The following is a 26,370-nucleotide window of genomic DNA, read 5'->3' on the forward strand; positions in this document are numbered from 1 at the left end:
CAGGAAGTGCAGAAACCATGTCCCAGAAAACGACAGATTTTTTTTTTGGCCTAAAAGGACATAGTCATAACTGGGAATGCTGTGAAAATGAATCAAAAGATGATCGAAGTGGGGCTTTTATTAGAAAATCAGGAGATTAGTGCAAAAAATGTGGGGGGAAAAATGAAAACCTACAAGCATTAAAGGAATACGCTGAGACATCTAACAATCAAAAGCAACATTGGTCAGTGGCACAAATCTTATGACCTCTTTAGATAGAAATTGGCTTATCAAATTGTGATTAGACTTGCGTCAGACTAAGGAATTAAGAGCAATGCATTTATTTTCGCAACTGATCATTGAATTCCTTGTGTAAATATAATCAGTGTGTACTCTTGTACTGACAGGTTAATTAAAAAAAAACAATCCTTACTCATCTACAGCCTTCAGTTACTCAATCCTACATGTATGTTTGGATTTCTTTATCATTTTATATTAAAAGGACAATGTTTAAAAAAAGGTTTTAATCACAAGTTACATGTAAGCATTTTGTAAAAACTAAACAACTGTGGCAGTGAATGTAGAATTTGACAAATACATTTGTTTCATTGAATTGAGAAACTTTAAATTAAACATCTTTCAAAAGTTTTGGAGCAATACCCAGCACCGTTATACGATCACAGACAGAAAAATTGGGTTTTCGTAAGTTGGAAATTAAACAGTTTTATACGAAAACTCTGTACCTTCTTTTTGTATTTGTGGTAAGAATTTTCTATTATTTACATATTAATATTAATGCTGAGACGTGAATAGATCAAAAGAACAACTGTGGTTATGAAACAATGTCTTGCAGCTTTCTGCCTTCTCTGCAAACAATCATTAGTTTTTCTGTAGGCCCAAAAAAAATTACCAAGACACAAAACAACAAAATAATATAACATTTGACTTGTGGAGTGTAGATATACACGGCTGTCTTTCATGTGTCTAAAATGTGTGATATTCCGCAGCTGGTTCTTCTGCTTCATGAGAGTAACCCTGGCACAGACTCAGGCATTCCTATGTTGGGTTGACAACTTCTACCACTTTTACCTTCAGTTTTCTTTGCTAATTGGATTAGCGCTCTGTGTTCTCACAAGAGTTCCCCATTACCGTAGATGCACCACGTGGGGGTGTGACCCTGCAACCCAATCCGAGGGTCAGGGGTCAGTGCTGCAGTTCAGAAATGTGCTGATGGTTAAATCCATCTACCAATGCTGTTGTGGATTACAATGTCAATATAATCTGCACCTATTAGTTTATATTCATGCTGCAGAAGGAGATTTCATCTTCTGGTCGGACATGGTCCACGAACCAGAGGTTTGTGTGGATGTGTCCCTTGCTACAGGGAAAAAAAAGATCAGAAGTTTTTTTTTGGAATTGTAAAGATTGGCCTCAGTCAAATCATAGTAATGTGCACATATAGTACCTTTACTGGATGAAAAAAAAACTACTAAAGCAAACCACCTTTTTTTAGCAATTAAAATCATCTGGGAATGACGTTTGGGACACTATATTGCTTCCATTATTAAGGTTTATGCATTCATTAGCATTACAACAAAATCTGCTTCTAGACAGTAAAATATCTGCTACATCCCTGATTTTACCCCCAGCTTAACCCCTTGAGTGCCAATGGGAAGTCTGTCTTTGTCCCCTCTAAAGCCTCATCACTTCTTATATACTTATGTTTTGCTTCATGGTGTTTGTAGGGATGATGGGGGGGGGGGGGGGGGGGGGGGGAGGAAACATGTGGCCATCACATCATGTCTAAAACAATCAACTAATGGCAGAAATCCTAGACCGGGATCCTGAGTGGTTTTTAATCTGTCGTACCTTTGCCTCAGGTCCAGTTGACCTCCAGATGTTATAATATTTTATTCAAGATGTTGCTGATAGGCAGGTGGATTATTGCTTCTACAGTGATAGTAACTCACCCTCTGGACTGGCAGACTATCCAGGGTGTCCCCAGCCTTCACCTTCAGTCCTCGGCTCTCTCCTGCAACACTGTAACCCCGAATGGGAACATTTTAATTTAGTTTTTAGTGTTGTTTGTTTTTATTCAGTTTAAAAATTTCTAAATGTGTTTTTTGTTTTTGTTTTGTCATAATCTGGCATCCCCTGCAGTCCAAAACCATGCATGTTAAAGTTATTAGCGTTTCTAAATGGGGTGCCACCGAGAAACTTCATTTGAGTTGTTCTTTATTGCTCTTTTTTGATGGACTGAGCAGTTTGTACTGTTTCTTTTGGAGTAGACCTTGGTTCTCTTACGTTGAATAAGATACATTTGATGCAGAAAGTGTTTTAGGTGTTGTGCACCTGTCATAGTTTGGGTTTGATGTATTTGTATGCTTCTGTGCTTTGCACCTGGTTTGTGTTGCATAAATCACTTTACACCAGTTCTGTTTGTCACGTCTTTGCCCTTAAAGTCTCACTCCAGTGAAAATCCTGTTTTTGGTGTTTTTAACATGTTCTTGTGGCATTTCTCCCATGATGGAGAACATGAAGAAAATTAACTTTAAAATAGCTTTTCTGAGTATTTCTGAGGAAGTAAAAATAAAAATAAAATAAAAAATGTCCCCCCCCCCCCCCCATTTTTCCCCCCAGATGAAATATAAGTAGCCGTTTTTAGCCAACAGTTAAAATTTCTGACACTCTGCCCATACTATGTGTTCAATCTGTCATTGTCTGTTTGCAGTCTTTGAAAAAAGCTGAGATCCAGTCAGCATCTGTCTGTCCCTAAAGGAAGCAGCTCTGCTGCTCAACCTGGCATTTGGTTGATGTGACACGAATGACCCCTGCAACAGTAACTGAGGGGGGCAAAATCAATACTGTATCATTTATCAGTAACAAGCTGATATCACTGATGGCCAAAAAACCAGGGAAAAAAGTCAAAGAGGGGGAAGCTAAAATGAGGAAAACCAGAAGATTATAAAAGCTGCAGTGAGACGAGTTACAATTTAGGGAAATTAAACCCAAAAATAGTTTTGCTTGTGAAAATGTGCAAATATTTCATGTCTCAGCTAGAGAAATTTTTTAAAATTGAAAAGGTTTTGTGTAGATGTGTTGACATACCATCTAAACCTCGTGATCAAATCGAAAGAATGTAGCTGTGCTGATGTCTTTCATTTTATCTTTCACCCATCAGTTTTCACAACTATGCACTGTTTGTTCACTCTCCCTTTAGAACCTTACAAATATTTCCAAAATAATTATAAAAAGTATTGGAGGCCAAGTTTCTCAGCAACAATGCTCTGTGTTTTCCGTCAGGTGTGAGGAACAAGCCTAAAGACAGCGAAGCTCCTGGAATGAGAGCTCCCTGCCATTCGGCTGTCTGCCCCGGACCACCAGGAGGAGCGTGCTGGGTGACACACTGAGGTGAATCACCTTGCTAAAGAAATAAAAGCCATTGAGCAGTCATTGATGATGCTGACCTTCAATATTTGCTGACTCCAACCCCCCTCCCCTCCCATTCTTCCTGCTGCTATTATTTCTTCTGTTTCTCACCCTCCTCTTCTGTTTAGATCTTTTTATTTTTGGTTTTGTTTTTCTGCAAAGTGTTGAGTATTGATGCAGATTAAACATACGCTTATTTTCTTTTGTACATTCACTCATACTAATTTTAATTAAAGGTCTTTTAAGACTCTCACAAAGAAGGTTGTGTGCAGACAGATACCTGGTTGTATTTGTGGTACAGGAAGAGAAAGAAGCACATAAAAAATGATTTGAGGTTTGTAGTGGAGTCAATGTGGCATTTGATTCCTGCAGGCCATCTAACACCATGTAAAGCAAGTAATGTGTTTTTCTATGCCTATATGTCCAACATTTTTGTCTTTTGAGCCAAAGTTTCCTGACATGAACTCCTAATTTCATCCCCCGGTTTTAGATATGACCCTAAAGAGCTGGGTTTGTTAGACAATCATGTTTGGTGTCTTCCTCGACTCTTTAAGTTGCCATAAAATAACATACATTTTCATTTTAACGATTGGATTCATATCAATATTGGTTTATTCTGAACCATACCATTTACTGATGTGAAATCGATCCAGGACACCAGGACATCTTGAGCCAAAAACAAAGTAATTCAGTAATTTTGTTGGTGAAAAGCAATATCAACATTTGACCGTTATTGTAATAGTTTAACTTCCCCATACTTTCCTTATCTGTTGGGTTTGTGCTGGCCTGTGTAGGTTCTACATGATCGTCTTAGCTGATGCACTCTCTTTAAACTGTAGGTTATTATTACCAGTTAGGAAGCTGATAGAAGGCTTTTGCTGACTCACACATGCCCGCTCCCACACTCAGTGTCGCACACACATCTAAACTCCAAACAAAAGCTTTCCAATGTGGTATTTTCAGATTGAAGAGGTGGACCATGTTAATGGCAGTAGAGTGCCCAGTCAGAGTGCAGAAGTTGGCTCTGTTTTTTTTCTCTCACTGAGGGACTCAGAGCGAGTTACAAAGTTGTTCCAGGAAACAAAAAGTACACAGATATGCACAAACACCTACACACCCCCACATAAAAACACACATTATTCACTCCTCCTACTGATTTTCCATGGTAGCACATAATAGCAAACCAAGACTGGTTGGCTCATAAAGGAACAGTAATGTCTTTGACACAAAAACAAAGGTACACAGGGAGGGTTAAGGACACAAAATGTGTGTTTGTAGCTGTTAAAGACCCACTCCAATGATATTTTGTGTTTTTTAACATGTTCTTGTGACATTTTTTTACATGATGAATGACATATAAAGAAAATTATGATTAAAACAATATTTCTGAATATTTCTTGATTCAAATTGTTGTGAATCGGGAGCAGACAAAAAAATGCTGTTTGAAAAATCTTATATTTGTTCAGTACAAACTACAGTCGGTGGGCCACGAGCTCCCTGCTCTGCTCCATTTCGACATCTACTTGGACACAAAAAGATGTGTGTATGTCTTCGATTTCCTCGTCCGAGCTGGCATCTGGCTTATAACTGTGCAGCTGGACTGCTCCAATATTACTCGTCGTTTTTATTGCACTGCTAATTAATTTAGGGTTGTGAGGGGCTGTTAGCTAGCAGGAGAGAGTGTAAAAAAGGAATGGTTGAAGGTAGGCTTACTCCACGTCAACGGTCCCGCCCACAACTCAGAGGTTCTTTTATAATAGATCAAAAAATGATCAGAATGGGACTTTAACATGCTAGTTTTTAAATGGGGTTGCACTGAATACTGGTTTTACAAATGTCAAAATGGCACAGATGTGAAATCATGCGGTTGAAAGTGTCACTTTAGACAATTTGCCATTTATGGGAAAATAGTGTCTTCATGTCACAAATTGTACTTATTTAACAAAAATGCTGCTGTTTTTTTCTCATGCTTTTTATGCATTAATTAAAAGGATTTTTGTGATTTTATAGAGGTTAGAAATGGAAAAAAAAATCCTTCCCAACAGACAAACAGATTCTTGTGAGCAACAGAAATAATCTGATATTATATTATCAGCTTCTTCACTTATTATCAGTTAAAAGTAAAACAAGTTCCTGGGTCGTGTGATTTGAGGAAACCTGCACTCACTTTCATGTAGAGCCCCACAACTGTGCCTCAGCAGAAGATGTGCAGAAACATGTTATGTAATTCACCCCATCTGAATTAATTGACCAACCCCCCCCCCCCCCCCCCCCCCCCCTTTGCTGCTTATACAGAGGCTGCAGCTCTTGATCTAGTCAATGTGGTTTGATAACCACACAGCTGCATGTTCCTGTGCCAAAGGGCAGAGACGGAAAACCGAGCAGGGGGAGTACGGTGCTCCCCCTGATGCCCGGGCACTCTTAACGGTTGGAACGTATAACATGTTTCTCAAACTGTTAAATTTGACGCAGGATCGTGTTTATGCAGGGAATGTGCAGAAAGGGGTGGATAAATTTCAGGCTAAAAAGAGACTGGGGAGGAGAGTAGCATGGGTGTGCGTTAAAAGAGGCTAACTAGAGGCAGAGGGGCTGGCAGACAAAAAGTGGGAGATGTGGACGAGGAGGGGGAGGCGGTGCTAAGGCAGACAGCAGGGAAGGAAAGCTGAGAAGAGGAACAGTTGAGTAAAGTGAAAGGAGAGGACAAGGAGAGGGCAGGACAGAAGAATAAAGGGGGGAGCTTCCATTTGAAAGTCCTTGTTCCAGGATATGAAGTCCTGGAGCGGTAAAGAGGCAACAGCAGGAAACTGGAATGTGGTTGTGAAGAGGTAGACAGACAAACGGGAGACACAGAGGAGAAAAATCTCAGTTGAGATTTGTAGGGATATTTTTTTTCCAAATTCTTTTTCCCAAGAGACAAAGAGAAGTGGATACAGCAATGCAGGGCTCTAACCAGGGTGCGTATTGTTGCATGTGTCTTCAATTCTCCAAACTGCTGTTCTCCTTCAGTTGTTTTCTGAGTGAATGGGGACTTTGGTGAAGGAATAACTTTGTGCTTCTGAGTCTGTGTGAAACCATTTTTAATGGTGGTATCCGTTGTGGAAATTGTATTAATGGAATGTGTAACGGAAAGAAGCAATTTGGTTGACAGGCGCGTTGACGCGTCCATGCAGCTTGGACTGGAAATGACTCCAGTGAGATGTTAATCCAGAATTTTCAGAGAATTTGAGAAATGCACCAAACCTCCAACAATTGTCTATGAATCACCTGATTGGCACCAGTTAGACATGTGATTAAACGTGCACAGTTTAGCATAGATTTGTAATGGTGGTTTAATGACTTTTATAGTGTTGTCTGTTTTTAAAACCCTGATCCCAGCTCATTTACTTTTTATGGTCTGTTAGGAGCATCGATCTGAAATCTTAGCCTCCAGAAAGCTGTTCCAGCCTTTGGACAGTTGGCCTGGAGCAGAGGGAGGTGGGGAGGGAGAGGGTCTGTCTCAACATGCTCCAAAGATAAGAAAGCACAAGTCACAAATATCCTCCTTTAGCGGGGTTCTTTTCAAAAGTTTGACCAATGCAAGCCATCCTTCAACCCAGTGGATTTAAGAGGAAACTACTTTTTCTTTAAATAAAAAACACAATGTATTTCCTTTAATGACAGGACTTCATGTAATTGAGACCTCCTATTGCAGCTCCTCATCGGGTTTCTTTTATCTTGACAGTGGTGTGTCAGCAGATATGTCTATAAACATCTCTTGTCCATTTACTTAGTTCTTTTGTTGCACCTTTGCAGTGATTTACGTGTTTTATTGCAGTGATCCAGGACTATAATTACCCAACACAGCCCATCAGAGGATTGCTCTATAAAAGCTCCAATGTTTTTGCGAGAATTAGCTTGAGTTAAGGAGCTGAAGGGGAGTGAGAGTACAAAAGTAGAAGACGGGTTACCTCATCTGCACTTAGCAAAATAAATGAGCTAAATGCGTGTCACACGTTGCAGGTTACAACTCTTTCCAGGCGTGTTGGGTCATGCTTTTTCAGTGTGTGGACGGTGCATGAGTTTGCACAGTATTAAATAAAATAGTCTTAAAGTGTCATGTCTTTGCTTTTGTTCTTCTTCCTCTGATTGCAACAGCATTCAAGTCCCACTCAGATCATCTTTCGATCTATTGTAAAAGCATTCCCAGTGGTCTTGTAATTAGGATTGTGCTGTTTTTAGCCAAAATCCAAAAACCTTTACTGTTTTCTAAAAATGAGTTTCTGCAGATCGGCGGAAGTTCATTAGAAACTCACCTCTAAGGTTGTGAACTGGACTCTTGCTAGCTTACAGTCCCTGACAACCACAACCTAACATTACAACAAAAATTACAACATTACAACAAAATTGCCAAAAAAAACTGAGCTATCCAGATGTACAGGTTTGAGCCAGATGCCAGCTCAGACAAGGAAAGCATAGAAGTACTTACTCGGAAAGCTTACATTTCTTCATGTGTCCTCAGTTATGAGAAAATGCCACAAAAAACATGTTAAAAACATAATTTTCTTTGCAGTGGGTCTTTAAAGTTGTTTCTATTTCAGATGCCAGATTTATTTTTGACTTATTTTCAAACCAATCTAAAGATTAACACCCTGTGCTGCACAACTGGCATATGCAAAGTTGATAGATTAAAAAGAAAGCGACAGAACAAGGTTTCACTCCTAAATGATCGGCTGCAAAATCCAATCTGTGTTGCACGATAGCGACAGCGAAGAGGGGAGGATTTAGACGCAAGTGTGTGGATAATATTAATTCTTTAAGCCTGCCGAAAGATAAACCGGTTATGTATTTGAAGTATAGCGAATAATTTTGATAATTATTAATACATCCAATTTGTTTTTACTCTTGCAGCTTCAGGCCCCCTGCTGTGGAGAAAATTATGTTTTCCTGTACTGCTGTAGGACAAAAAGTGGAGCGCAGTGTCCCTGTGGTACAGTGATGATTCTGAGTGAAGTCAAAATAAGAGCATCCCAACATAAAATATTTCAAAGTGATTTAAAAGCATTCACAAAATAATTTCCAGAAACCAGGCGGAGTGTCAGAGTTTGATACTGAGCATGGAGGAGCTCTAGGGACATGAAGCAGCATCACAAAAGGATGGAGAGACGGCAAGAGGGGAGGACCTGGCTTCTCTTTAGCTTCCTGAATAAGTATTCTTATTGCCAGTCTGTCTCCCTTTCCATCATTCTCAGCAAAGATGGAATGTTTGAAAACATCTGCACATGTGCCTCTTTGCCATGTCAGATATTTCTGAAAAGAGTGGATGTGAATTATACATGGAGGCTGGCATAGTTACACCGAAGCGTTGCTGCTTATGTAACAGCTGCTGTGCAACTCATTTGCCTGCCTGTGTTTTAAAGTGCTCCATGAGTGAGTGTGTGTGCGTGCAATCCATGTGTGGATTGCACAGTTTGTGTTGCGCCCTACTTTAGCTGTGATCCGTAATTTGACAACAAAACCTGTGACAACTTTCGCTAAATGTTCTGAAAGAGCTTTGCCATCAACGATGTCCCACTTTCCCTCACTGAAGGATGCAAGAAAGGACTCTCCTTTATCCTGCCTCATGTAAAGGTCATATTGTCAGTCAAAGTGTGGTCCTTTTCAGTTTTGCACTGTCTTGTGCTAAACTGAAACAATGGCTTTCCACTTTGTAAGCTGCTTCAGGGGGAAGGGTGAGGTGCCATGGATGGTTTACGAGGGAAAACTTTCCTTTTTCTCTCTAGCTGGTACAATGAGAGGTCAGAGCTGCCTTCGTGGCTGTTCTGGAGGTGGTCCAGCTAAAACTCAATGGTAAAGATGCAGAAAGCTTCATTAAATTCAAATTATGCTGACAAATGGTCGTCTGCTGCCCAAATTATTACCTCCATCCCTGCACCCAGAGCTCTCTATATTTCCAGTGTCTGTGGGTTTGACCGCTGACCAATGCTGGATAAATTTCACTGGCTGGAAAAAATCCTGGAAAATCCAGTATTTGAAGAAGGAAAGGAATGTCAACCAAAATCCACTTTTTCTCAAAGCTGTAACCTTATTTTTTCCCACTAGCAGCTGATTGTGACACCTTTTAAAGTCTACGATTGTCTTTTTTTTATTCTCTTTCTAAAAATATAGATTGTTGAAATAATCTAGAGAGGTCTGAATGAAGTTGTCATTAAGTGTTGATGTGGAGTTACATTAATGTAGTTTTTTAAACCTGCCAATATGACTATGATTTAAAACATCACAATGCAAAAGCTAAAAATGGATATTTTCATAAAAAGAGGTTCCAGCTTTTATAGTCACTAAAAAACCTCTATATTGTCCCTTTTGAAAACAACACTAGGAATCTTTCCAGTAAATGTTTAAAAAATGTATTAAACATCACTTAGGCTATAGTAAATTAGTCCTTTATGTCATGTTTACATGCAAAAAATGAAAAAAGATTTTTTTTTTTAAAAGAACAGTTGATTGGTAACAACAAAGAAAAACTATTAAACTGTAGATTGCCCCACTCTAATCATCTTTTAAATCTCAAAGTGTTCCCATCGGTTTTTAATTATGGTTGTGCCATTTTTAGACCAAGTCAAAAAACTTGTAATGTTTTCTAGGGAACAAAGTTTCTGCACAGCGGCAGGACTTCATTAGAAATTTGCCTCCGAGTTGTAAGTGAGACTGTTGCGTGGAGGGGTGGAGATATTTAAATCCAAATTGAAGATGCATTCTAACTTAGCTTTTTAATAAATTATTCATTCTACTTACTTACTTGAGTAATTGGCTTTTAAGTATTTTATGGCTTTTATGGTTTTCACTTAAAACTTTTTACACTGTCTTATCTTTCAATGTCTCCCTAAAATTTTAGCTACAGCATTTCCTTCCTTTTTCTGTTCGCCTTTTGTTGTTTTTATTCTGTTGTGTCTTATGACTTTTGATGAAAGGTATTTTTTTTAATGTGATGTTTTTTTAAAAGTTGAAAAACCGTAAACCTTTGGGGAAAAAATGTGAAGCAGCTCCTTTATCTTCCTTTGATTTATAATTTTTTTTACGCAAACCGAGCAAAATATTGGTATAAAAATTATAAATATAAAACTGCAACAACTTTGGACTGGCATTTTAATGTTATTTTTTAAGTATTACTGGTAGTTTTTCATTAGGTTCAACCCTCACAGGAAGTGTGGGACTTTCTGTGCCCTCGTGTGTGCATTTGTGGCAGTCTCCAGCCTGCAGTCTTAGACTCTAACCTTTGAATTAAGGCCAGATGCTTTGAGAAAAGGCCGACCTGTCTTCTGTCGGATTTTGGACTCGCACAAAAACACACTCCCTCATTCACCTATTCACTTACTCTTTCCCTTCCTTCCTCCACTCATTCTTCCTGTCTTGCTATCTCATTTCACCCTGAGCCTGAAAAATGTGGGCCTCCGCTGCCATGGCAACTCTTCCAAACACAGAGAGCGGCTAAAGTTTGCTACGGTAACAAGTCTGTTATAAAAGAAGAGGAGAAGGGGGGGGGGGGGGGGGGTCTGAAGGAGGAGGACCTGTTGCCAATTTCCTGACTCACTTTTATAAGATCTTATTTGTTTCAACAGAAAAAAAGCCCAGAACAAATGTGGATGTATGCAGCAGACTGTATGTGCAAAAAGTTTCAAATTTACAATCTTAGCAGTGTTAAAGAGCATATTCCTTATCTAGCTTGAGCTGGAAGAGATTTGGTATGGATGCAGCGGGTTAAAAACACTCCCATACGAAGCCAAATGGGGGAAGGTGACAAGAAGCATCTACTTAAGTAGACATTCATTGTGCTGGAATTGAGGCATAATATGACCTTAGGCAATTTGGCAAAACATTAAAAGGCCTTCCTCCTTTTACTCTGAGGTTGGACGACTCCATTAAAATCCCAACTGTTTGAAGTTTTATCGTAGTTTTTTTTCATTGAGTGACAAATGTTGGGGTGGATTAGGTGTGGACTTATGTCAGTACGTCATGGCTTTGCCTGTACTTGTGGATTCTCTTGTTAGCAGCTTTCAAGGATTATTATGACTCCCTTTTGCATGTTGGTTTTCTCTTTAATTCCATCTCTCGCCTCCATCTGCTGAGATCACTGGTCCCTTATTTATCAAGGCCACCCAGGCTCTGTTTACCAAAGTGCTGTTTCTGTAGAGCAAGCGCTCAGCTTCACATCACACCATTTCAGGATCTCACTTTGTCATGGAAAGCACTGTTTGACTACTGAGTTTGTGATGCAGCCACCCATTGAGGCATAACTCTAGCCGAAAAGTCTGATTTGACGATTGTTATTCTTGCCACATGTGTTGGCAATCTTCACACCATCATCTGATAAGTCACATTTTGGTTTTGGGTTAAAAGAGGCAACGTGTAGCCAGTAAGATGAGTAGAGAGATGCATTAAAAGAATCTAGATAAGAGAGATGGAAGTGATATTCCAGCACAGGAAGAGAGGAGGGAAGGATGTGGCTGAAAATAAGTAGGAACAGGAAAAATGAATGAGCATAGTGAAGGAGGTAGATCTGTCATGGAAAAAAAGTTGCCTGCATTAACCATTTCAATAGTTCTGAACACTTTGTTTTAACTCTTTGAAACCTTTATACTGCTCTAAAGGAAAAGACTGCTCACAATTTGTATAGTGTTTAAAGACCCACTCCAAAGAAAATTGTGTTTTGGTGTTTTATCATTTTCTTGCTGCTTTTTTATTTCGATAATGGAGGACATATATAAAGAAAATTAAGGTTAAAATTTCATTTCTGAGTATTTCTTTATTCAAAACGCTGCAAATCATTAGGAGCAGAAAAAAATGGCATTTGAAAAAGTTTGTAGTCGTGATGTAAAAGCTACTAGCTCCCTGCTCCACGCCATTCTGATGCATCCACTTGGAGACGAATAGATCCGTGTGCGTCTGCAAATTCCTAGTCCAAGCTGGTATCTGGCTCAAAACATGAGTCCCTTTTAGTAATTCTTATTTACTAGGACACAAAATGTTACCCTAAGTCCTCTTCAAATAGAAAAAAAAAAATGTTCTGCAGTTTAGGAATAGTGAATGGGAGTTGGCTGACTAAATATAAACAATTATTTGAGATCTCAAAGACAATGTTGACACAAAAGCCTTAATTTGTAATGAGACATTTTTAAGAAAATGCTTGTGTCCTTTGAAAGGTTGGAGTAGAATGGTCTGGAGCAACATCCATTTTACACCCGATTCAGACAAATGTGACCCATTATCAGGTCGCTTTTGAGCTGACAAGCTCAATTTGGTGTGTTAGGGGAAATAATGTAAAACATGCAGGACTGGTGTACTTGAAGACCAGATTTGGAAGACACTGACATAGATGAGGCACTATTTCTGTTTGTGAACTTTTTAAACTGAACAAACTCACCTGTCACCAATTCTGTAATGTTTCATCCACATAATTGTATCTCAGTTGTATCTCAATTGCTAGACTCTTTTTCAACTTTTTTATTTATGTGTTTTTATAAGATAAAACAGAAAAGTGCACTTCTTGCACATTCAATTGTTTTAAAAACATTAAGTTTTTTCGTGACATTTTTCTGGGCAAAACATGAGTTTTTCTGAATGATTTTGAAATTAATGCATTTATTGTTCATTGTCAGATAAAACACTGCCCATCATTTTGTTTAAAATCTGCTTTCAGTTGTACTTTCACAAGACTTGAGAGACTGGGAAAACTGGAAGAAAGTCTCGATTTTCTATTAAATAATTTTTTTTCTTTGCTAGATCCTTGCATTCCCAGACTTCTGTCTAAAACTCCTCAAACTGGATTATTGATTCCAAGTGTGCACAGTACTCAAGCCTCTGTGGAGCCTCTTTTTCTCGGACCAGTACCTGATATTGGAAAATTCCCTAAACCTCTTCAGTCCACCCCCCCCCCCCCCCCCCCTCTCACACACACACACCACCGCCACTTTGCCTGCTTTGTGCCCTCACCGCTTAAATCCTTTCTTTTTTCTGCTCCCAAATTCTTGCTTTTCTAACCCCTGAGCCCGGCACTCTCTGGAACAGCTTAGAGGTTGTGATTGCAGGATACATTCTGCTGGTTAAAGTAGCCGCTAACAGGCTTCCTTTCCTGGTATTATCATTCGACTTATCATAACAGGATTATTTAGTCATCACAGAACCGTCCTCTGGATAATGTTGAAGAGCTGCTTGAGAACTTCTTTCGTCTGAAATCTCACCTTCAACTCTCATCGGTACAGTTGTTGGCAAGTGTAGGGGGAACTAACATTCAGTCTTGAGCTATCATCATTTAGCAGCGTTGGAGAGGAAAGGTGAAGTGAAAAATGATCTGGTGCAGAGATTACCTGCAACACTGCTGGAATTTATTTTTGAAAGAAAAATTGGATGTCTGGCTGAGAGAATTGCCTCATGAAAGACTTTTATCATGATTTGAAACACTAGAGATGTTTTCTATATTTAACAACTATTTTTGATCTCTGCCTGTCTCAGTTTCTTTTAGGAGACGAATATGTGTGTGATGGGGTGGTGTGGGAAGCTTCAAGGCCTCCAATAACTGGAGCGAAACAAGCAGTCAGCAACATCTGAGAGAGAAAATTAGCTTTGGAGATTTGTTGCCAGAGCAGCCGTAACAAAATGCCACTCCAAGAGGTCACAGGGGTGGGGGTGAAGAATCAAACCAGCTCCCTAAAACTCATCAGGGGTCACAGGGTAACTGCTTTGGAAGGGGGGGGGGGGTCATTTTTTATAGTCACAGAGTGTTGTTAATTCTATTATCCCTGCCTGAGAGGTCCTTGTCAGGACCTTGGTTGAGGAGGAGGAGGAGGGGGAGGAGGAAGAGGTGGCCTCTTATAAGGTAAAGGGAGTTTGAGAGGCCTGACTCTATTGGCATGAGAAGCAATCACATACCACACATATCTTGTTTTCCTTGACTCATGTGCACTCACAGTCTATCTTCTCCCTGAAACTCCTGTTCACTCCCTATTTTTAGACATTTTTAGTTCTTATGCAGTGAACTGATGGTGATTAGGTCCTACTGATAGATTTTAAACAAAGAATAAACCAGATTTTTTCTACAAATTAATAGAACAGGACTACTGTAAGACGTAGGGGTTATCATATTTTTTGCATATTTTTTACCTTCCATACAATAGGTTTGGTTTGCGCTAAAGATCATTTCTAAAACTAAGATTGTAGTGCTGCTCCTCCTCCTCACTGAAAAATGCAGCTCTCAAAAGCCTTTTGAGTCACAACCTTGAAATTCCTACTTCTCCAAACTGCAATTATGTGAATCCCTTTGTTTATAAAAAGAAATAGGAAAAAAATGGAACTTGAAAGATTTCTTTTTTCTAAGGATTTGAAATGGTTTGCATTCTTTAAATAATAGTTTTATTGGTTTTTCCTTTTTTTGTGCAACCTGGAGTGATTTTCACACCACTTTTTCTCTCTTTATTATTGCAGTCCTTTGTTATTCCTCTGCTTGGACTTTATATAAATAGGGATAATTGTGAATTGACAACTGCATTGAAAGTTTCTTTAACATCGTGAACACTTGAGAAAACAAAATCAAATTTTCCGAAACACAAATTTTTTTCCCTGATATTTTATGAAATAAAAATTGTTGGGTTCATATTAGTGAATGGACGTATATGGCTCTAATGCGTGTAAATGCATATACTGGGTGCAGACAGCCCCGCCCACAACTCAGAGGTGAATTTCTAATGAACTGGCTCTCTGAAGAAACAATTCCAAGAAAACGACATAGGTTTATTTTATTTTGGTTTAAAAAAAAGCATAATTATAATAAAAAGACAACTGGGAATGCTTTTACAATAGATCAAAAGATGACCGGACTTTAAATCCCAGTGGGAATGACAAAATGTCCCTATTTTAAAAGACCACAGTAATGTTTCATGAAAAAATCCTTAGTTTGTGTGAGTGTGATAGACCTGGCAGACTCCTTGCAGCCACGGCACCAAAAGGATTATTCTACCCATCCAGACAGGCTTCAATTGAACCCTACAGGATGAGTTTATCTATCCTCTTTGTCTCCCATGGCAACAAACACTGGCAAAACTATCTGCACATACATGGCTTAGTCTGACACTTTTTTTTTTACTTTAATAGTATCTGTTAATGTTTCCTCTACTAAAAATAGCACCCAGTCAGGCTATTGTGGGTTTCATCAAAGACTTTTGATGGGTGTGAAGCAGTGAGGTGAATTTCAAAGAAGATCAGAAGTAAAGCACAGTTGACAGCTCGCAGTTTGAGTCGCTGCAGATGCTGACGTGTGTTCCTCTCCCCGTGTGTGTGGTGCTCTTAGCGTTTACTTCCTCTTCTTTTCCCTCCTTCTGCTAATTAAAGACCTTGATAATTATAAATGGCTCATAAGGGATAAAGACTACAACATATTCGAAGTTGTTAGAAAACAGCTGTTTCTGTTACTGTAGCTAATGATGTGTGCAAGTAGCAGCTGTCCTGTAATCACTGTTGCTGCTGGGATTGTTGAAAGAATTGTTTTCATTTGCACGACAATTACCGGTAAGCGTTTTTAGGTTTTAAAAATAAAGACAAGACAAGACATTTATTTAAGCATTTGAATATCCCTACTTGGGTTAAAATACTGAAGTTTAATGTAGTTTAACAACTTCTTGCAGTAATTTTAGCCCTAGTATTTCCCAAACTATTAGTAAATATGTTATAATTGTGTTAGGTACTCACTCACTTTATTTTCCTATTAATAAAATATTGAAAATGTTCAAAAAAATTGGAAATTATTTTACTTAATTTATCTAAATGTTTTAAAAAGGATTACACTCTGAGATTAGTCCCAAGCTAAGACTGTTAAATGATGTTTCTGCATAAAATATAGGTAGTATCTCAGTGAGAGGAAAAATATTTGTCCAAATATGTAACAGTTTCTACGATCTTAGTATTTTTGTCTTTTTTCTCCCTTTTTCAGGTTTAGATACACTTAAATTGGCTGTAGAGATTGAAATAATGAACTTTTAAATTCAGTACATCACAAAACGCTCATTAAAAATCTACCAGATCATGTTTTCTTCAAAATATGCTTATGTGGTTTTATTTTCTGTTGTTATTTCAGGGGCAAGAATGATTCTGTTCGATCTAACATCATAAATGAACAGAAAAGCCTTTTTATTGGAAATGATGGCTTGATCTTACCTGAGGAAGCACTGGACAGTTTTGACCTGGTTGAAGCTTTAACACTGGGTTAAGTTTTCTCCCAAGTTAATCCAACGACCTGTCCCATCCCCACATCACTTTTTAAATTGTTTTACAGATCTTTTGAGAGTGACATTTTAAATCAATCAATAAAAACTTTATTGTCCTGTGAGAGAAATTTGTCTTGGGCTGAGGAGCGCACAGCTACAACATAAAGAACAAACACAACAGAATAAACTATTATCAACTGCTCTCTACACATGGGTATTTATCCTGCTGTTCTACACATGGGTATTTATCCTGCTGGGTATAAAACCTTTACTAAAGAAAACTAATTTAGATCCTATGGTTTTTAGTAACTGAAGACCTGTGTACAGCTTGCCATTTTTAAGCAAGGTTTTAGAAAAACTTGTATTTATTCAGCTGAGTGAGTTTCTCTTACAAAACAAAATCTTTGAGATAAACCAGTTTGGTTTTAGAATGAACCACAGTAGAGACGGCCTTGTTAAAACCTCATTAACCTCGTTAATGATATCAGGTGTGCCTTGGATTCAGATCAGATCTCAGTATTAGTCCTACTAGATCTAAGTGCAGCTTTTGATACTGTTGATCACCGGATCCTTGTAAACCTTGTAAATTTTATCTCATGGAAAAAAACGTTGTGGTAAGCATGGACATACACTTCTCTAAGGTCATCGCAATAAATCGTGGACCTTAACATTGACATGCTTGCACTGAGGAATGTCATCAGAAGCCACAAGGTCAGCTTTCATAGCTATGTCTCCTGATGACACAAGACCAATAAAAGCACTTTTTAACTACTTTAGATGTGAAAGCATGGATGGCAAATAATTTTCTGCAGCTCAGCCAGGAAGCAACTGAAATTTTAATTATGTATGCCTTCATCATCAGTAAAATTGATTATTGTAATGCCCAACTCGCTGGGTTCCAAAAAACAAATTTATTTATTTATTTATTTATTTATTTATTTATTTATTTATTTATTTATTTATTTATTTATCTTGTTTTAAGAATTTTCACTACATTATTAATAATTTATTTTGATATTCCTTATTTCAATGTTTTATTGTTTATTTGTTTATTACTTTTAATAGTATGTTGACTTTTTAATTCTCATTTTCATTTTAGTTTTGATTTCCGGTGCTTCCTCAGTTGGGTCCTCTCCCTCTGGCTCGGCTGCTGTTCAGTCGCCGCAGCTCTAGACAGGGACCTGCATCGCCGCCTTGCTGTGGTGAGGCTGGTCCCCACCTGTGATGCTGCATTTGGCTGGCTATGCAGCTATTCACAGAGAGGGAGGTCCCAAATATTAGCAATTCCAACAACCAACATTTTGTTTTCGTGCTCAGCCTATTTCCCATTGTCTATCTCCATCAGTTAGGGGGTTGGAGGTAGAAAAGGGGTGGGGGGAAGTGTGTAGGTCTGGGGAAGGGGTTCTGTTTTATCTTTTGTGCTGGTTTTTATATTATTTTGTTTTGTTTTGTCTTAATGTAAAGCACTTTGTGTTATGTTTTTATAGGAAAAGTGCTATATAAATAAAGTTTGATTTGATTTGTGGGTCAAGCATCTAATTCCTTTTCGATTAAGAAGTTTTAGAGACACTAAGCTAATTGGGACTTTGTCCAAAGGCTAATTAGAGACTCTGTCCCAATTAGCTTAGTGTGTCTAAATTGCCCTTGGGTGTGCATATGAGTGTGGGTGTGGCCCTGCATCAGACTGGTTACCTCTTCTGGGTGTGCTGTGCCTTTGCCCAACAGTAGCTGGGATGTCTCCAGCAACCCTGTGACCTTGAAAGGGATTCAGCAGGTTCTGAAGACGGATGGATGAACACTGTCTCAAGATAAACTGTTTATTTTAATTTCCATGTGAGATAGCCATAGTTCTTATGTCTGTGTGTTTCCTCTCTTCTCAGTGTGGGGTGTATCTGAAACGGCCAGGTTGCCATGGCTCTGGTTCAGGCCCTACCTGTGAGCGACCATCCCAATCCAGGTGTTGACATCCAGCAGTGCCGACCGTTGTCACCCCACTCCCCTTCCAGTCCCTGCTCCGGCCCCTGTGGGTCGTGCAGTTCTGAACCAACCATGGGCTCCGTCAGTTCCCTCATATCGGGCCGCACGTACCAGGAGAGGCACTGTAGAGCCGCCAGCGAATTCAATATCAAACCGCGGCGCTCCACTCCGGCTACCAACTGTTTCAGGATTCAGGATAAAACCCTTCGCAGTGGGAGCTCTCTTGAACAACTGCTGGTCGTCAGCAACCAAACGCAGCCTCAAGCTCAGGTTCTGCCTCCACCATTGCCCACCAAGAAGCAGCCCCGGCCTGGAAACACTGCCAGCGCCGGTGGAGCGGTCACTGGAGCAACAAGCGGAGCCTCTAATGGGAATTTTGGATATGTAAGCGACAAAGTTGTGGTTGAAGACTGGAATGACAACTTGATGCTCAGAACTACAAGCCCCTGCAGTGACCTCGAGGACCAAAAGGACAACAGGACTTTGAACGGGAACATTAGTGGACCTCCTCCTAAACTCGTCCCGGTGTCTGGACAATTGGAGAAGGTAAATGCAGAATGTTAAAAACATGTGTTATTAAACTGTATTTCGATTCAACATTAGAAAAGAAATGAACAAATTAGACTAAAATACTTGGTCCTATTTTTGAGTAATATTGAATTTCTTTAACTGCAAGCACCAATAATTTTAGCTTCAATTTTTGAGTCAGAATAATAGCTTGTTGTGAATTATTTTACTTTCTCAAATTCCCACTCTGATTATCTTTTGATCTATTTTAAAAGCATTCCCAGTGGTCTTTTCTTTATGATTATACCTTTTATACGCAAAAACCCCCCAAAAACCTGTAGTTTTCCTGGACATAGTTTCTGCAAAGCGGCAGGAGTTCATTAGAATTTTGTTATTGGTGGAAACGTTGGCGTGGAGTAAGCTTGCCGTGACTTTCCATCATCCCTTTTTTACATGCTCTCCTGCAAGTTTATAGCTCCCCACCCCAACATAACATTTGCAATGCAACAAAAATGTCAAGCAGTATTGGAGCTATCCAGCTGCAGAGCTGCAGAGCCAGATGCCAGCTCGGACAAGGAAATCAAAGATGTACATGAATTTATTCGTCTGAAACGGAGCAGAGCAGGGAGCTTGTGGCTTTCCGTGGTAACTTCTATGTTACACCTGCAAGCTTTAAATTTAGAGTTAAGAACAAGTTAAAAGTTAAAAACACCCAAAAAACAAAATTTTTGAGTGGATCTTTAAAAGTCCTGCTTTTAATCGACAAAGGTTGCTGTTTGTTTTAAAAAATATTATTGGTATTACTTAAACTTGTAAAGACTTAATTGAATTTAAAAATGCTCATACAGACATTTGTATCGAGAATTCTCCTTTTATATAATCTTTTCAACCTTTTCTTTTTTTTGTTGAAAAGCGTAGTTTTTCAAAAGGGGTCTTTGTTGATATTTTTCTTTTAATTATTGTTATCAAATTGGTTTAAAAATTTTCTTTTTTTTTTTAGAATTCAGGATGGAATGGCAGTCATAAAGTGAGGGTTTTCTGCATAATCAGCAGTTTGAAAATCCTAACCTTTTAGAAAACTCTCTATATTGTTGTCTGCTAGAAAGCCTTTTTTAACCCCATCATTGTCCTCTGAAGGTTCGCTGATCAATTCTCTCAGACATTTGGAGACAAGCTTGTTGCGTTTGAAGTGTTTTTAAGTCAGCAGAACTCTTTCCAGGGAATTATCATGTTTTAGATCGCATCAAAGTCTTCTTTGTGACATGTGTTTGAAGCGAAAATATGGACTAGAAAGTAGATACACTACCTTACTGGAAATGTTTTAGAGACTGTCAGCTGACACTAAATACCTGCTGGCTTTTTAAGCTTGACTGTGTTGTCTGCGACCTCTGTGCTATTTATAGAACACTTTTGGTCTTCAATTACAGCTGGAGATCACGTGGTGGAACATTCAATATTCTCATTAGGTTTTTTTCAAGTCTTGATTAAAAAAAAGACAGAGACTTTACACTCATTTGTTAGGCAGATGTAACTATCTCTGTTGCCTGCATGAACTTTCCTCTCAGCAGAAAATCAGAGCTGTTTAATTGGCTGTTTATTTCTATTGATCTGGGAGCTAGCTTCAACTACGTAGCCCGACAGACCTGGTTGGATCGTTTGACTGTCACTTGCCCTTGCAAATGCATTGTGATCAGTGCCAGGGCTCACTAACATTCAGTGGCGCATTTAATAAGGTTGGAGAGAGATCATTGAGAAAATGCTCACAGAATAAAGTTGCTTTTATCCTCCCTGTCTTTGTAGCACCTTCTGTTCTTTTTCAGTTTTTGTTTCTATCCCAGATAACCAAATTTTTCCTATATTCCTCATGTTTAGTTTACCATTAAAAACATTCATAATTATTAAGTCAACGAATCAAACTTGCTGAAGCTTATGCATTAGCTGTCAGTGTGTAGTTCACATTTCTTTTCTGTTTTATTTTGAAAAGGATGAGTAATGAGGAGAATTAGTCAATTTTTTTTTTAATGTTTCAGAATATGGAGAAAGTGCTGATCCGCCCGACGGCGTTCAAGCCTGTCGTTCCCAAGAACCGTCACTCAGTGCAGTACTTGACCCTTCGGGCAGGGGGCAGCAATCTGTCCGAGAGTCAGGCCAGCATCAACCTCCTGCTGCCCCTCGCCGGATCCAACGGTGCCAACAGCACAAGTGGAAACAGCGGTGGCTGCAGTGCCAGCTCTGAAGGCAAGCACAATTCCTTCACTGGAGGCCGCAACGCTCGCAGCAGCCAGTCCTGCTCCATGTCCGATTCAGGGAGGAACTCCCTCTCCAGCCTCCCCACTCACAGCAGCACAGGCTGCAGTTTGGCTCCCAGCGAAGGCTCCAATTCAGGGTCCGGCTCAGGGGGTCAGGCGGAGCCTGTGCCTTGCTTGGGTCGCAACACTTCAGTTGGGAGTGGGAGCCATGGTCATAATAACTCAGATAGTGGACGCTCCTCATCCAGTAAAAGCACTGGCTCGGGGTCGTTGAGCGGACGCGGGCAGCCTTTGTTCGACAGCGGGTCTTGTGGCCACTCAACCCCCTCTGCAGAGGGATATGAAGTAGTGGTGAGGGAGCTGGAAGACAAGCTAAGGGAACGAGACCTGGAGCTCCAGCAGCTTCGCGAAAACCTGGATGAGAATGAAGCGGCCATCTGCCAGGTGAGACAGATCTTTCTAAACAATCGCCTTGTTGTGATGTTGTGCCATTCTCTCATCGTTTTTGCTATGTTAGGTGTACGAGGAGAAGCAGCGTCGATGTGAAAGAGAGCTGGAAGAGCTGAGACAAACCTGTGCTGCTAAGATGAAGCAGACCTCCCAAAAGGCGCAGAGATCGCAGCAGGTGCTGCAGTTACAGGTGGGACTTCTGTGGAAACGTTTATCTGAACTCAAAGTGGGAAAAAATGTATAAAAACAAAAGTCTGTGTTGGATTGAATATCTTTATTTGGTGCATCATCAGGTATTTCAACTACAGCAAGAGAAAAAGAAGTTGCAGGAGGACTTCTCCTCTCTGCTTCAGGACAGAGAGACACTGGAGAAGAGGTGTGCTACGATTCAGAGGGAGCAGACGCAGCTGGGGCCACGCTTGGAGGAGACCAAGTGGGAGGTGGGTTTGTGTCAGAGACTGAATAGATTCACTATTATTTGAAGAAAACTAGTCTGAAAGATGACACATAGTATCTTAAATGAACAAAAATTAAAATAAATATGTACTTCGAGGGACTCTCATGGATTTATTTTTCCTCATATCAGGTTTGTCAGAAGTCTGGTGAAATCTCCCTCCTCAAGCAGCAGCTGAAGGAGATCCAGTCTGAGCTCAGCCAGAAAGCTGGAGACATCGTAGTCCTGAAGGCCCAACTGAGGGAGGCTCGCTCTGAGCTGCAAGCCAGCCAGGCTCGAAGCCAAGAGGCCCAGACCGCCCTCCGGACGAGATCGCTTGAGCTGGAAGTGTGCGAGAACGAACTCCAGAGGCGGAAGAGTGAAGCCGAGCTGCTCCGGGAGAAAGTGAGAAGTTTGGAGGAGGAGTCAACCCGGCTTCGGGAAGGCCTATCCAATCACTGTGGACCTTATCTACCTGGAAACATGAAGGCTCACTGTATGAGCCATTCGCTACAAGGTAGAGGTGTGTTGGGAAGGGGGGGTCCCAGTCCCTCCATGTATCGGGATGGAGAAGACTCTCATCTTGTCTGGAGCGGAGAGAGCGATGAAGCAAAGGCACAGAGACAGAACGCAGAGATTGTGCTGGGACTCAGACAGCAGGTACACGCTCTTTAACTACTTCCTGTAACAAAATTAGACATCATTTACTGCTAAAGTAAATGTTCTATTGAGTGACAACTGCCTTTGACAAAGACATTTAACAATTAGATAAAGATTTAGACAAAAATACAGTGTGTTAAAATGTAACATTTTGAATCAGTTTGTTAAAAGATAAATTACTTTGAGAGGGCAAAATAAGTATGTAAGCTCCTTTCTCACACTTTGAATATGGACTTTTTGCATTAAATGTGTGCAAGTATGCACCTTTTGCATCCTTTGTACCTTTGCTGGAGTTTCTTTGGTAGTATATTAGTAGAAACTGTGAAGAATTGTACATAATAGTATTTTTTAACTGCGTATAACTAAACTTAACAAAGATCTCTTAGAGAATTTCACTAAAAAAAATGAATACTAAGTGGCTTGAGTCATTTTTCATTCATCTAAGTAAATAACAGTTTGGAAATTGTATTAACAAGCATTTAGTTGCATATTTGTACATTTTAAGACAGCTGCCTGAGAACATTTGTTGTAAACCATTTCTAAAACCATTTTTTAAGGTGGACAGACTGAAAGCTGAGCTCATGTATGAGAGAAGAGCTGGCGAGGAGCAGCTGTCACGGTTTGAAGAGGAGAGGAGGGTGTGGCATGAAGAGAAGGAAAAGGTAAGGTGCCACACAATTAAAGGACACCTTTAAATCTCACAATGATCCTTAATTGTTAGAGGTTTTTATTTATTTTTTTTTTTAACAAACCAGGTTATCCGCTACCAAAAGCAGCTGCAGCAGAACTACATCCACATGTACCGTCGGAACCGCGATCTGGAGCGAGTCATGAGAGAGCTGAGTCTGGAGCTAGAGAACAGGGACGTGGAGGACTATGAGGTCCACAGTGGCAGCAACGACATCCACTTTGAAGAAATCACTGCCACAGAAATCTGAACACACACAGACACAAAAACACACTTCACCAATACTTGGGCACAGAAACACGGAAGCCCAGCTCACATGAGCCTCGGAACACCAAGCATCGATCTCAAAGCTAAATCTGCACTAACTAGCTCCACCTGGTAGACGAGAGTGAGCTTGTCACCACTATCACTGTCAAAAGGGACCTTTCCCAAAGGTGCATTCTTTTCTTCCTGCTAACTGATGTATTCCAATGAAATCTTAAAAGGTGTCACTTTAAATATGTTTTTTACTACTAAAAAGCCAGCACAAGATGATGTGGATGCAAAAGCAAATTAAAGGTTGTTCGTTTTTCTCCAAATCAGGGTATGAAACCGGATAGGAACCTACGTATATGTATTCTTTATACGGAACAATCTGGTCAGTGTGCATCTCCAAGCCTCTTGGTTTTATTTAACATAAAACAACTGACCACCATCATGCGTGCAATCACGCATCATTATAGCAATCAAGTTAAGGTATCCAAATAGATAACTGCTTCTCTTCTACCTTCATTAAGGATTGTTAGCATAGGTTTCTTATTCTACAAGCAGTAAAATATATATATTTATTATTTGTTTGTTTAGAGGGATTTAAATGCAAATTCTTAAAAAAATGTATATTAAAAAAATGAGCGTTTTGTCCCAATTCTTGGGCATAATTGGTTGAAAAAAACAAAGAAAAACTGGCCAACAGGAGAAAATAGGGCATTTATTTGCACAAACATGTCTGGCCTCGTTTGTTTGGTTCTCAATAACATTTTTGGAGCAAATTTAGACATTCAAGATTGATATTTTGAGTTATATTTTGATATAAACGAGGACATTCTATTCTGACATTTCTTGAACCGCATTGACACAGAAAGTAAACACACATAGGAAACACACACCATTTGAGTTTTTCACACCATGTAGATTGCGGTAATTAATCAGTTTGACTGCTTGTTCAGACTATGTGGTGAGCTCTTGTGCAGATAACACCAGGATGTTGCTGATTCCTTTTTTTTGGTCTTTGTTTTGCTTCTTTCTAAAACAACAAAAACATTACTATTTTTCCAAAATCATATTCATACTTGCCATCTGGTTATGACACCACAGCGATTTTTAAGGCATGCTTTTCAGAGTTGCCTCGTCCACTCTGCGTTGTCTTTTTGTGTAATTGCCATGCCAGGCTTGCAACCTAAAGCCAAAAACAATTTAAAATGTCTTCCTAGTCCTTGCAAGGCTACATTCTATGCTTCACTGACTGCTATACAGGTAATTAGACTGGCATGTCTGCATGTGTTTGTGTGAGAAACCTGAAGCTCTCTCAGGAAGGCTGAAAGTTTGCAGAATAGGTCGGCTTCTAAAACTGATGAAAAGCTTTTGGAAGATGTGGGCTGCAGTGAGTCTTTACCTCACAGTAAACGCAGGGTTGTGTTTAACACTGAGTATTGTAGAAGAGGGCTGCTGAGAACTTTTATTATGCAAAGAGCATATATTGAAGAAAAATTTAATGGAAATCTATGTAATAGAGGAAATGTTGTATATTTTTTTATAAATATTATCTGAGGATATTTTGTTGTAGTACTGATGTAACTGTGAGTTCATGTATATCCCACCCTATAGGTCATTTGATCAATCAATTACAAATGGTGGTGTCGACTGAATAAAGATGCAAGAGCAAACTGTGTTAAAACAGCTAGTGAATTTTGGCGTGAACCTTTGGGTTTCACAAAGTTTTTGGGGAGGTTATCTCCATATTTTGATTGGTCTTTCATTTGATTATCAGTTCTTTTTCATCATAGAAATTACACATTATAATGGTCGCTTTTTCTCACATATTTCATCTAAAATAGCATGATGTGCCATTTGTAAGGTTAGAGATTGTATGGGACCCAATGCAAGAAAATCCTGGAAATCCACTAACAAGATACCAAAACTACTTGAGGTTGCATGACAAGACCACATTCGCTGTGGTGACCTATAGTTGAGATTTAAAACCCCGAACTCCATATGACATCAAACAGCAGAATGTTTAGTTTGTCTAACCACCCTCACTTTAACCAGACCTAGACTGTTATTACCAAAGATGCTGGTTAGCATCGACTACAGGTGTCGCTAAATAAACTCAGTTATCCACTCTTCCTCATGTCTGGGTTCATGTTTAGTTTCCTAAAGGGGTTTCTGTGTAAATATGTAAAACAGCACAGTATAGCTGACAGACTTTGTCTTTTATTTACACAAAACATCTATTTCCAACATAGCCACTGTGACTAGACCAAAGCAACGTAACACGTTTTGTTTTCTTGTGGCATTTTACATCCTTTGGTTCTGTTCTTTTTTATGTATTTTAATTACATCTGTTTCAATAATTAATAATCATGTATATTTTTATGTGTACATTTCTTGTATAAATGTTTTTAATTAAAAGTAAGTTTTCACCTGAAAATCACTGTTTGTGATTGTTTGCATGTGAAGCACGAGGTTTATGCCTTTGAATTGGCTACAAATTAGCTATGAAATAGAAATATA

General features: G+C 39.3%; 1 protein-coding gene across 1 annotated transcript; it reads left to right on the plus strand.

The window, feature by feature from the left end:
* Positions 1-5,837: 5,837 nt before the first annotated feature.
* LOC101159847 (leucine zipper putative tumor suppressor 2 homolog) lies at positions 5,838-26,282 on the plus strand. Its single transcript, XM_020709573.2, has 8 exons — positions 5,838-6,362; positions 18,518-19,160; positions 21,152-21,814; positions 21,888-22,010; positions 22,114-22,260; positions 22,407-22,913; positions 23,471-23,575; positions 23,669-26,282. The coding sequence occupies exons 2-8, from the start codon at positions 18,549-18,551 to the stop codon at positions 23,849-23,851; spliced, it is 2,340 nt and encodes a 779-aa protein (XP_020565232.1). The 5' UTR covers positions 5,838-6,362; positions 18,518-18,548; the 3' UTR covers positions 23,852-26,282.
* The last annotated feature ends 88 nt before the right edge of the window (positions 26,283-26,370 follow it).

This window comes from Oryzias latipes, chromosome 15 (genome assembly GCF_002234675.1).
Source record: "Oryzias latipes chromosome 15, ASM223467v1".
NCBI lineage: Eukaryota > Metazoa > Chordata > Actinopteri > Beloniformes > Adrianichthyidae > Oryzias > Oryzias latipes.

Bases quoted from the DNA above. Each gene is read 5' to 3' on its own strand.
- LOC101159847 (XM_020709573.2), top strand. From the start codon at position 18,549: ATGGCTCTGGTTCAGGCCCTACCTGTGAGCGACCATCCCAATCCAGGT. The intron at 21,815-21,887 runs GTGAGACAGATC...TTGCTATGTTAG, and splicing joins ATGAAGCGGCCATCTGCCAG to GTGTACGAGGAGAAGCAGCG. The intron at 22,914-23,470 runs GTACACGCTCTT...CCATTTTTTAAG, and splicing joins TGCTGGGACTCAGACAGCAG to GTGGACAGACTGAAAGCTGA.